Source organism: Salvelinus namaycush, chromosome 3 (assembly GCF_016432855.1).
Source record: "Salvelinus namaycush isolate Seneca chromosome 3, SaNama_1.0, whole genome shotgun sequence".
Classification (NCBI taxonomy): domain Eukaryota; kingdom Metazoa; phylum Chordata; class Actinopteri; order Salmoniformes; family Salmonidae; genus Salvelinus; species Salvelinus namaycush.
Window position 1 is genome coordinate 71,866,684 of NC_052309.1, and position 12,771 is coordinate 71,879,454.

The 12,771-nt window shown below is 44.9% G+C and overlaps 1 protein-coding gene across 1 annotated transcript; it reads right to left on the reverse strand.

The window, feature by feature from the left end:
• Nucleotides 1-239: 239 nt before the first annotated feature.
• On the reverse strand, nt 240-12,707 carry LOC120037098 (ribonucleoprotein PTB-binding 1-like). Its single transcript, XM_038983278.1, has 14 exons — nt 12,368-12,707; nt 8,883-8,949; nt 8,250-8,719; nt 6,419-6,610; nt 6,190-6,310; nt 5,494-5,594; nt 4,903-4,981; nt 2,808-2,983; nt 2,594-2,675; nt 2,343-2,482; nt 1,827-1,898; nt 1,538-1,669; nt 842-901; nt 240-739 (listed from the first exon to the last, which is right to left on the reverse strand). Exons 1-14 carry the CDS (start codon nt 12,680-12,682, stop codon nt 605-607), a joined length of 2,142 nt encoding a protein of 713 aa, XP_038839206.1. The 5' UTR covers nt 12,683-12,707; the 3' UTR covers nt 240-604.
• Between the last annotated feature and the right edge of the window lie 64 nt (nt 12,708-12,771).

Below are 12,771 nucleotides of genomic sequence, written 5' to 3' on the forward strand. Positions count from 1 at the left end.
TGAATCTTGTCCAGACAGTCAGTACATAACCCCTGTAGGAGGAAGGAGCGGGAAAAACACCATCCAATCAAACAAACTATATACAAAAATATTGGGAGGCAAAACATTTTAAAATAGAAACCCGTTGACAGATCACAACAGGAAGAAAAAACTAATGCAAAAAGATTTTAAAAAATAAAATAAAAAATAGTGTTCAGCCAACCAATGAAGAGAATACAGAGGAAAAAAAAGACCTGAAATCAGATTTTACAATTATTTTCTTATAGTACAAGGTAACTCCCCGTTTTTTAAACAAAAGGATTTCCTGATAGAAAAAAAATGACATTAAAAAAAAAAGATAAAACTTTACAAGCACACTGAAATCATATTTACAAAAAAAACTCAAAACTCCCATACACTGGCAAGCATTGTTATGTCCTGATTAGCGACAGGCTGACCCCCAGCGCCCTCCAGGGGTCGCTGGCAGGAACACAAGTGAGAGACCACTGGACCACCAAGCCCAAACCTAAAAGCTGATTGGAGGAGCTCCGGGGGGAAATGGAGCTATGAGCCACATCCTGGCTGTTAATTGGCAACTCGTACAAGAAGCTTTGATTGGTTTACATTAGAAGATACGCTTGCGTTTCAGGTAGGAGTCAGCATAGTGGCCCCCCAGGCCCTGAGAGTGTTGTCCCACGTAGCCCCCTTGTGGGCTGGGCTCTGGAGATGGGATCAGACGCTTGTGACCACCAACGGGAGTCTACAGGGGGCAGAGACATAACCACTGTCAATGCCATGGTGAGAAATGGGGACAGAACAGGAAATGGCAGACAAAATGACAATGACAAAGAGGCACACTGACCTTCATCCCCAGACCAGATGGGTATGTGTTAGAGTGGCTCACCGGAGGCATGCCCACAGCCTGAACAGACAAAGTGTTCAGTGATCAAAACAGAACCACAAAGCATTGGTCTCATCTAAAAGGCACAATATGTACATTTCATTTCCAGTGAAGACGGCCAGCTTGGGTCTTTGTTCCCCTTTATTTTTACACTTACAAACAGGCACAGTAAAGCCTGATCTATCCCTTCAACTTTGACACAGTCCACTCAAACAAAAATATGCAATATCGAACATCCGCATCTGACTTCACAGGATTTCGCTACAAAATCTCTGCAGGACAATTCTCCACCATTTTGTTTGTCATTGTTCTGCCAGCATGGCTACTGTGGTTATGCAACAATGCGCGGCTTCAAGCATATCGGATAATGTGTTGTCCGCATTCGTCTGAGTGGACCAAGGACACGCAGACTGAGCCAATAATTTCAATTAACATTTGCAGCCAAACTTTCATAACGTTTAGAACTTAGATTGTCCCCAACATGATGGGTGCTAGGCTAGCCAACAGACATCAAGACATCTCCGCTAAGTCTAAATAACAGAGGTCAACCTTTATATTTTGATCAGACACTCAATCCTCATTAGATCGGTTGATTACATTGGGAAGAGGCAGAGAAAGTCTAAGCCGCAGTGGGGGTGTGTATCAGTGTGGGCCTACCTTGTTGAGATGGCTGGATGGGAGGCTGCCGGGGCCGGTTGCCACTGAGCTGTAGTACGAAGACGAGGGCGGGCTGGGGGGGTAACTATAGTGGGAGGAGGCCTGCTCACTGTAGCCAGGGTGGCCAAACCGCTACAGAGACATTCATCATGTTATCCTATGCTGCATGTACAGTTCTACATGCATATATAAGAAATAGACTACAAAGGGGAGTAAAAATTGAAAAGGCAAGAGATGCCACAGTTTGAAGGCTGGATGGGAATAGTGGAGATGGTATAGTGTCTCTTACCTGCTGTCCGAACCCTGCCAGAGCTCCAGTGTCCAGAGCCTCCTGCTGTTCATACAGATGGGCCAGAGGGTCCTGGGGAGAGGAGCCAGACGCCATTAAACCTGCTGCTCATGTAACCAAGTTAAGATTGTACCGTACACTTAAACCACAGCTTCAAGCTTCAGCTTCCCTTTTTGGTGGCGCATCTGGCTACTATGTTGTCAAGCGGGCAGTCCTGTGTTTGTGAGGCAGAAGACCCTAGGTTCAAACCATTGTGAGGACAGGGTTACCAGACAGGCAGGAAGTGGTGCTGATAAGCAGGCCCACTGTGTTCCATCACACTAGAAAAGCCCACGCACTGACCACTGGGCAGCCAGAGAGTTAGAAAACCCACCCGTGGCCACAATGACCTTAACCAAGACAGCAGTTTCCTCAGATATCAAATAAACATCAATGACCAGGCATTCTATCACATCAGATCACCCATGCCAGGCACTAGGGCTGGACAGTAAAGGTTAGAGGATAAGGGGGACCTACCTGGTGTATTGGGGGGTAGTCTGGGGTGTAGGACTCCTGGTAGCGCAGCCTGTAGTTACAGTGGATGTTCTGTGTGCGCTGGTTGGATGAGTTGCCTAGCGCTGGTCTCTTCCTGTAAGGGTGGGGCCTGCAGTTGGCGCCTGAGTGAAAGACGGCAGGAATGGAAAATGTCAAAAAACCCTATTGGTCAGTACTGGGAAAGAATCAGAGTCAAACTTCACAGGCTGCAGACAGTAGGAGGGGCAGCTCACCTGAGGATGGGAACAGGCTGTGGACATTGAAGGGGTTCTGGGGAAGATTCACATCGTTGGGAGGGTATCCTAGTATGGACACCTATTGGAGAAGACATTTAAACATTTTTTAAAATAAATCAGGGGACTTGATGTTATGTAATGAGGCACAATGACTTGAGCATCCCTGCTAGTAGGGACAATATTAGAAAAGTATTGAGTATTTTAATCATACCCCAAGTGCTGTAGGCCCCTCTGCCCCCATCACTCCACCCAGGTGGGGGTGGAGAGTGGGGGAGGGGTTCTGGGAGAAGCTGGTGGGAGACTCTCTGCCCAGGGGGCGACCCATAGAGTGGGGGTTTCTGGGGCCCATAGGGTCTGACTGGAGGCCCAGGGATGGAACCACACCGCCTGAGGACACGAGACAAACGCCTTATTAATACACTGCTCAAAAAAATAAAGGGAACACTTAAACAACACAATGTAACTCCAAGTCAATCACACTTCTGTGAAATCAAACTGTCCACTTAGGAAGCAACACTGATTGACAATAAATTTCACATGCTGTTGTGCAAATGGAATAGACAAAAGGTGGAAATTATAGGCAATTAGTAAGACACCCCCAAAAAAGGAATGGTTCTGCAGGTGGTGACCACACACCACTTCTCAGTTCCTATGCTTCCTGGCTGATGTTTTGGTCACTTTTGAATGCTGGCGGTGCTTTCACTCTAGTGGTAGCATGAGACGGAGTCTACAACCCACACAAGTGGCTCAGGTAGTGCAGTTCATCCAGGATGGCACATCAATGCGAGCTGTGGCAAAAAGGTTTGTTGTGTCTGTCAGCGTAGTGTCCAGAGCATGGAGGCGCTACCAGGAGACAGGCCAGTACATCAGGAGACGTGGAGGAGGCCGTAGGAGGGCAACAACCCAGCAGCAGGACCGCTACCCCCGCTACCGCTACCTTGTGCAAGGAGGTGCACTGCCAGAGCCCTGCAAAATGACCTCCAGCAGGCCACAAATGTGCATGTGTCTGCTCAAACGGTCAGAAACAGACTCCATGAGGGTGGTATCAGGGCCCGACGTCCACAGGTGGGGGTTGTGCTTACAGCCCAACACCGTGCAGGACGTTTGGCATTTGCCAGAGAACACCAAGATTGGCAAATTCGCCACTGGCGCCCTGTGCTCTTCACAGATGAAAGTAGGTTCACACTGAGCACATGAGACAGACGTGACAGAGTCTGGAGACGCCGTGGAGAACGTTCTGCTGCCTGCAACATCCTCCAGCATGACCGGTTTGGCGGTGGGTCAGTCATGGTGTGGGGTGGCATTTCTTTGTGGGGCCGCACAGCCCTCCATGTGCTCGCCAGAGGTAGCCTGACTGCCATTAGGTACCGAGATGAGATCCTCAGACCCCTTGTGAGACCATATGCTGACACATGCACATTTGTGGCCTGCTGGAGGTCATTTTGCAGGGCTCTGGCAGTGCACCTCCTTGCACAAAGGCGGAGGTAGCGGTCCTGCTGCTGGGTTGTTGCCCTCCTACGGCCTCCTCCACGTCTCCTGATGTACTGGCCTGTCTCCTGGTAGCGCCTCCATGCTCTGGACACTACGCTGACAGACACAACAAACCTTTTTGCCACAGCTCGCATTGATGTGCCATCCTGGATGAACTGCACTACCTGAGCCACTTGTGTGGGTTGTAGACTCCGTCTCATGCTACCACTAGAGTGAAAGCACCGCCAGCATTCAAAAGTGACCAAAACATCAGCCAGGAAGCATAGGAACTGAGAAGTGGTCTGTGGTCACCACCTGCAGAACCACTCCTTTATTTGGGGTGTCTTGCTAATTGCCTATAATTTCCACCTTTTGTCTATTCCATTTGCACAACAGCATGTGAAATTTATTGTCAATCAGTGTTGCTTCCTAAGTGGACAGTTTGATTTCACAGAAGTGTGATTGACTTGGAGTTACATTGTGTTGTTTAAGTGTTCCCTTTATTTTTTTGAGCAGTGTATAACACCCCATCACTACACTGTAGAGAGCCCTGAGATCACACTGAAAATCAATACAACACTGACACAGTAAATAACCTAGATGTAATAAGTACTGCCCAAATCCACTACATGTGTAAAGAAGCTGTAATGTAAATCACTAACAGACCAGCAGGGCTAGCATAGCATGCATATGCTGAGCATCAATGTAGAGAATTGCTGTATGTGATAAATAAGCCAAACTAGAGAAACGGCTACTAGTGAGTTGTATTGGCAATACAAAATAGACATTAGTCATGCCAATAAAGAATTTTTAAATGAGATGAATGGAAGCCAAACCTTGAGGCAGGTCTCCCAGCAGATGGACTCCCTGCTGGAGAGGCATAGCAGCCAGAAGGTTGTCCCCCATCAGCCCTGCCTGTAGGAGACACGAGTTAGACACACGCCTCAGTGACCCACAAGATGATAAAAACTGTCTACATACCAGATATTTACTGAACCAAAAATGTCATCACATTTCAGAATTGTCAGTCAACAAAATTCACACCAAGACATTCCAAAACCAAACCAGTTGCACATTAATATGACTAGAAAAGCACCTCAAAAAGAAAGCAGCAGAAAGAAACACTTGAGGGAGAGCATTTACCGGCTTTGGTTTAGGGAGCAGTCCCTTCACGACAAACCTACATCTACCACACGCACATCTACACACGCGCTCAGTGATCACTCACACAGGGAAGTAGTCGATTCTCTTTATTGTGCAGCACCTGAGCCCAGAGAAGATGATTCCCCAAAAAGGCTTGCTGATAGTAGAGGAGAGAATAAAGTAGGAGAAGTGTGGATGAGAGAGACTAATGAACCAACAAAAGAGGGGAGAGGAGCTGGAGGAGAGGGAGGTGGTGAGTATGCAGGGCATGGTATGCAGGGTACCTGTTGAACTTGGGCCTGGTTCTGGAGGAGGAGCTGGAGCAGAGCAGCAGAGAGGGCAGGGTTAGCCAGCAGCGGCATGGTGGGAGCAGCACCAAGGAGACCTGCAGAGAGACCATTTGACCTTAGGACCTGACAACCTATTATTTCACCATGCATTAAAGGTGCAATATGCATCCTTGTTGCTAAAATTCTAATAATTTGCCTAATTTCATAACAAAACAAGGTCATTGTGTGACCTAAACCGCTGTGAAATATATTTTCAGCTGGTGTATAAAACCGTAAGTAAGAGACAAAAAACGTATTGAGAAGCATAGAAATTGCACACATAGGAAATATCTACCACTTCTCAGACTTGCTTACAATGAGAATGACAGATCTATAACTCACATTCTATGTGAATTTGGTTGGGTCGCCGAAAAAGTTAACCATTGTAGCTTAAAAGCACGTGTCAAACTCATTCCACTGAATTTCTACGGGGTTTGGCTCCTCCTTTGTACTTGATTGATGAATTAAGGTCACTAATTAGTAAGGAACTCCACTCACCTGGTTGTCTAGGTCATAATTGAAAGGAAAAACAGAAGACACTACACCCACCATGAAATGAGTTTGACACCCCTGCTTTAAAGCATTAACACCAGGGTAAGAGACTCATACCATACATTGTCTTCCTTTAGAAAATGGCATGATCTTACTCACCTTGTTTCCTGCCCTGGTGTAGGGGGTTGAGCAGCATCTTGAGGGTGGCAGGGTTACTGAGGCCTGTGAGGATCTGCATGGCTGTGGGCTCAGGGAGGAGACCTTTCCCTCGGTTCAGGGCCTGTGGAGAAGGGGAGTACAGCCATTCAGAACAGTTGTTTTACCACAGTAACACAAGGGAGTACTAGTTCAAACATATGGTCTGGTGTGGCAACCAAGAAGTCTTTACCATGGTCTGGGCAGCGATGAGGGCAGCCAGCATGCTCCTTCCCGGGGGTCCAGGGGCACAGAAGGAGACCCGGATGTGGGTCCCACCTAGCGCCCTGCCGTCAGCCTCTCGCTGCACCTGCTCAGCCATCTCTGCTGAGGAGAACTCCAACATGGCAAACCGCCGGAAACTGTCATCCTGGCCCTGAGCCAACTGAAGGAAAATTAAGTTAAATATGCATTCCTTATGCCATCAGTCCAAAACTAATGACTAAGCCTTGGTTCTGCCAAATTCACTTAATTCTATGTTTGCCATTGAAATAGGTTTACACAGAAGAATTCAGTAATATTAAACATCTTGACATTGACATCTTGACACACTATGATAGATAACTTTCCTTACAGCAATTAGTAAAAAGGAGTATTTGATACGATGGTAGAGACAGTAGATGGGATTAAACTGAATCATGCCCAGTGGCATTCTGTAATATAAAGTAGAGAAAATACTTCAGACTTCATGTTCCCAAATCTTTTCTCTCTAGTTGGCCACAGCTACTACTGGAGTCTCAACATTTAAAAGCAATTTCCAATCAATGATCTACAAAAAGGTCATAAACAATGTATCAAGACCTTGCTTCATATTGCTGAGTTAACCTGTCCAATAGTTAAATTGCCTCACTCACACTATTACGCAACAGTGTTCTGCCAGACCTCAAACTACTGTGCCCTATAGGTATATGAATGACTGTGTGTATGTGGTGCCAAAAGGACACTGCTGTCTCATTCCAGAAAGGCCTGTAGGGCCAGAGGCCTGCTGACTGACCAGAGGCCTGCTGACATCACCATAGAAACCAGCAATGCTCATTGCTAAAGAAACAGAGTGGCCACAGGAAAAGCAGGTCAAAAGTTGAGGGCTCGAAAGCCAGATTCATACAAAAATACTCAATCCATATCCACCGCCTTTATGTGAACTGCCCAAGACCCTTTCATCACTACAGATGCCCCATGTTACATGATAACACAACCACCTGAACCTTGGAGCAGAGCTACCTCAAACAGATGTGTCAAACACACTTGCTCAGTGTAAACAAAAGCAGTTGCCGTGTTTCCCCTACATGCACTTAGCAGCAGTCCACCGCCGTTTTTAAATTGTGGCCACCACTGATTTTTTTTATATATAATAAAAAATAAAATAAAAATTATTCAGGACGGTAAAATATTCAGTGTAAACTTAAACCAGATATAAAGTATGTAGACAAGACAATGGAGCAAAATGTTTTTTGATATAAAACCAAGATCTTTAAGAACTAACAAGCTAAGTAAAAACAGTCCAGGACAATCCAAAATTCCCCAAAATGTCATAGCGTTGGCCATCCATTGATTTTGTTAAACGTTTGAGTCACCCAGATAGCATAAGGGTATAAGTAATGGCAAAGTGTTTAATAGCTCTAAAACTTCTAATTTTCTCTGCCCAATGGCAAAATGTGTAGAAGTGCAGGAAATTAGCTTTAAAACAAAATGGTGTTTCTGAGGCCAAGAGGGCCTCTAATACAGTGCCATTAGCCATGCCCACGCTAACTCTGACACCACGGCTTAAAAAAAACCTAGAGGGAAACAGTTGGAACAGCTTTCATGACTAAAGTAAAAAGTAGTGTCAAAAGTACAAGCAGGTATGTTCTGCTTGCTACTAGAGTATACTGGAGCCACTGAGATATAAATTGAACTGAGAAAAGCTAATAGATATATACTATTCATGAGAGCCAGATACACATGTTAAATCCTCCGAAAATATCAGTGTAAGTTTGTGTGAGAGGGCGTTGGAGTTGCTGTGTGCGTGTCCGCATGTGACTGACCTGGCAGAAGATGGGTGCGTGCGTGTCGGCTAGGGCATTGCGGAGGTCCTGGGCAGTCAGCAGGCTGGGGGGCAGACGGTCCACACAGAGACACCTGGAGTGCAGCAGGGGGTAGGTGAGGGAGCCCACCTCAGTCCAGTGGACATACAGCATCCTTGAGCCCAGCTGCTTCCCCAGCAGCTCAGACTTAGCCCTAGCCGCAGAGTCCTTCTTCATGTACTCCACGAAGCCGTAGCCCTTGGAGTGGCCAGTGGAGGCGCTGTGGACCAGGAAGCAGCGCTCCAGGTTGCCGAAGGGTCTCACCAGCTCCTCAAACTGCTGCTGGGAGAAAGCGTGGGGCAGGTTGGCGATGCACAGCAGCGCGTCGGTGGGCTGCAGCTGCACAGAGATCTCCCGCTCCCGCATCATGTGCTGGTGGAACTCTTTGATGGCACATTGTGCCTGCTCCCCATGGAGCAGTGTGACGAAGGCTGAGGGAAGAGAACATGAGCCAAGACCTTGTGAAGAACTATGCGGAAAGTTACATTGCTCAAAATAGGAAGAGAGTTGAGGAATCTGTCTAGCTCAGTCAGAGAGCCTGCTGCATCCAATTAGTCTTACTGGGATTTACATTTTAGTCTTTGTTTTACCTACCTGTTCCCTTGTATTTGTCCACAAAGCAGTACTTCAAGTCATAGTTGCGCAACAGCTCATGAACCTCCTGAAAGGGAGAAAGTGTGGTTAGCTACAATCAGTGTTTCCCCTATATTTTTTGCCACAGCATCCTCCAGCCAACATTTTTAAAAGCCCTCCTTGGCCAGATATAATTTTGCTTTTTTGAAGCTCATTTCCTGCAATTCTACACATCTTGCCCGGGCTTATGCGGTGTTCTTATGCCATCTGAGTGACTCAAACATAATGCCATTTTAGATTCTCCCCATCTAGTTTCATTTTTGTGATTGTTGGTTCTATCATATTTTTGGGCATGGAAGCAACGATTTAGCAGTGATAGCCCACCGCTGCTAAACTAATAACTTACCCTAAATGAATACCATTACAATAAATCAATGGGTTATTCTTCTCCAACTACCACAGAACACTTAAAATGTGATATTCCCAGATTAGTACAGGTCTACTTTTAACCATACAATGGTGTAGTATTGCAGGCATAAATTAAGCTTAAAATTAAGTGTTAGACACTACAATCACTTGAGAACATAAACTAATGTGGTGTTAACATCCCTAATCTAAAGCCATCTGTTGTGTAGCTCCATCTACATGTCTACTTTTATTCACTGACCAGCTTTCCATTAACTTCTCTAGGGTAGGTGAGACGCTAACGTCCCACCAGGCCAACATCCGGTGAAACTGCAGAACGCTAACATTTTAAATACACCATTCGTTGGATTAAACATTCTTGGAAATACATGTATCTTACATCATTTAGAAGATGAACGTCTTATTAATCCAGCCGCTGTGTCAGATTTCAAAAAGGTTTACTGCAAAAGCAAACATGCGATTTTCTGAGGACGGCGCCCCACACACACACACACAAGTATTACTAGCATTTCCCAACCAAGCATTAGCGTCACGAAAGTCAGAAATAATAAAATAAATCGCTTACCATTGAAGATCTTCCTCTGGTGGCAATGCCAAGTGTCCTAACTACACAGTGAATGTTTGTTTTGTTTGATAAAATCCATTTTTATAGCCTAACACGAAACATTTGTAAACCGGTTGCGTCGTGATTTCCGTCTCATTCAACTTTGGACGAAGCGTTCGTGGTAATTACACACACTAAACAAACGTTTATCCAGTCATGGTTGGTTTCATTGCAATCCTCTGGTTGTTACTAAAACAACCATACATGATGGCTCTTTTCCCGGGACGTATAACCGATTGGAAGACACTAATCAATGACCTCATTGCGCACCAATGGTAGGACCGGTCTATCGTTGATTGACTATTTTGGCCCAATGACCACTGATTATCTTGAAATCTAGCTTGGAAGATAGCCAATGAGCTGAGGTAAACGGCAGTATGTAATGGTTATACATTTGAAGACCAGCCTTTGTCGTAAACTCTGGCATAAAAGAGGTTCATTCGCCATTGCAAATCCTACTTGACGGAGCCAAAACTAACGCATAGCAGTACATATTCAATAGCATTTTCAACAAGTTTATATATTTAAATTATGGTGAATAAATCAGGAAAAGCTAAAACAAAGTCTAGAGTCACCACAACCAGTGGTGTTCACCTGCCCAGATTTATCTCTGCAGGCATGAATGTGCTTCAGGGCAAAAAGGGCACAGTAGGGAGACGTCGTTGTGCGCTTTGTCACAGGAAATGCCCAATCACCTGCACCACCTGTTCAGTAAGCCTCTGCTTTACAGCAGAAAGAGACTGATATGGGCCATTGCACCAGCAGCACAATATTGTGTAGAGGACTGAGGGTCTTCACAATATTGTAAATAGAAAACGTGTAAATAGTTACCCTTGTTATGTTTGTTTATTATTTTTTTTTATTTTTTTATTATATATATATATATTATTTTTTTTGGGGGGGGGGGGGGGGGGGGGTGTTAGAATAGCATTGATGTATTTTGTTTATAGTTCTTTCCTTCAAAATGTATCACTGTACCAATTCGGCCACTTGGGTATATTTGTGTGGGACACCTGGGTGACTTCACGCTCAATGTCATGTAGCTCGCTCATTTTTGAAGTTATCTGTCTAAAACTTTGCTCAGCTATTGTTGCCAAATTATGTTCTTCATTCAAATCATCCACAGCATCCTATCTGTATGTTTGGCTGTTCTTGGTCATTTGAAAGATGATGCAGCAACAATAAAAAACAGAAAACGTATGTTTAATTCCTTGTATTTTCTTCTACCAGATCTATTGTGTTATAATCTCCTACATTCAAAATTCAGAGTGTTTCCTTTCAAATGATACCAAGAATATGTATATCCTTGCTTCTGAGCCTGAGCTACAGGCAGTTAGATTAGGGTATGTCTTTAGGTGGAAATTGAGAAGGGGGGGTGCCCCAAAGAAGTTAAAACATTTTGGGGGGGGGGAAGGGTCGAATGGGAAGGGTCATGTTGTTATCAGTTTTTTTTTATGTCCAATTAGGGATAGTGTGATATTGGCAAGTGCTTTCCACAACAATATGAGTATACCTAAATGCTCACCAGTATTGATTTTTAAACAATTGAATGATTGCTTGCTTACAACAGGTGTCTTTGCCAACATGTAACAAAAGCAAAGTTATCCCCAGCCATTGGGAAATGGTGGAAAACAGTTGCCCATTCAATGTGCTATGAGAAATGTTGTTCCACAACGCTTTGCCTGTTCCACAAACGAATCGCAATGCTGTCTAGCATTTTCTGAAAGCGGTTACGTTGCCTCTACACCTTCAACCCTTTGTCACTGCTACTCACGTTCCCATCTCGAACTCCCAATATGCACCCACGCAAACAATGAAACGCGCACAAGCCACAGTTCCCCACGAGTCAAGCGTGTTCCAACTTTGTTTTACAAAATGTTCCAGGGCCATGAAGTTTGTTTCAATGAGGGAAATTAACTGAAAATATTTTAACGACACTTTTGAACCAGTCACATACAATACATGTCAATCCATAGCCTGACAATTCCTTGTCAAAACAAACCGTTTTGCTAACGTTAGCAACTAGCATTGCCTTTCCGCACGAGGATTTTAATTCTGCACTTTCAACTTGTCCATCAACCACGCGCGATGCTGGAGTGGGCAATTGCAGCCAGGCCGTGAATAACCACCAAACATCACCTACCACGTACCAGATACGTTGAGACCTCAAAGTTTATTCGCGACATAATTAGTTAAGACAATTAGTCAGCAAATCATTGTTAGTTACTAGGAAACTATGCTAGCTAACGGTAAGAGAAGCTAGCTAGAATATAGAAATCACCAAAAGCCAGCGAACTCAGTTAAATTACTGGTAATATAGCTAGATGTCAATTTCATGGCAAGGGTATGGTAATTAATTGTTTATATTTATTAGATTCAACAGCTGCAGCCTGGGCTTGACATGATCTGATGCAATTACTGACCCGCGTTAGATTTCTAACGCTTGTGAAAACTAAACAAAGTTCAGAAAGCTTACCTGATTGCTAACATCGGATGGCAGGTTTTTAATTATGATTTTCCGGCGATTGTAAAACTCTCGACGAGTTCTGTCCAAGCGACTCTCAATCTCTTCAGGGCTAAGCGTCGTCAACTCTTCATCGACCCTTCGCTGACACTCGTTGTCAGATGATGCATCCCCATCACTGGGCTCGAGTTCGGGATCCCTGGATACCCAATTCTCGTGTACGACAGCGGGGTCATAGTTTTCGTGAAGTGGACGGCTAGCGAAATTGGGCCCTGCATTTGGATTTTCTTCTCTGGCAGCTGCGCTAACGGACGCCGCGGCCGCCATCACTTTTGCTTGGAAGTTTTCTGAAACTGACAACACCATCAGATTTGAGCAGTTTAAACAATACACACGTGGGCGCAACTCGGTTTCTA

Coding starts and splice junctions, on each gene's coding strand:
- LOC120037098 (XM_038983278.1), bottom strand. CDS start 12,682: ATGGCGGCCGCGGCGTCCGTTAGCGCAGCTGCCAGAGAAGAAAATCCA. Junction 4,982..5,493: donor ACCAGGCCCAAGTTCAACAG/GTACCCTGCATA, acceptor TGTCTCCTACAG/GCAGGGCTGATGGGGGACAA. Junction 2,483..2,593: donor CAGCCTGTTCCCATCCTCAG/GTGAGCTGCCCC, acceptor TCTTTCACTCAG/GCGCCAACTGCAGGCCCCAC.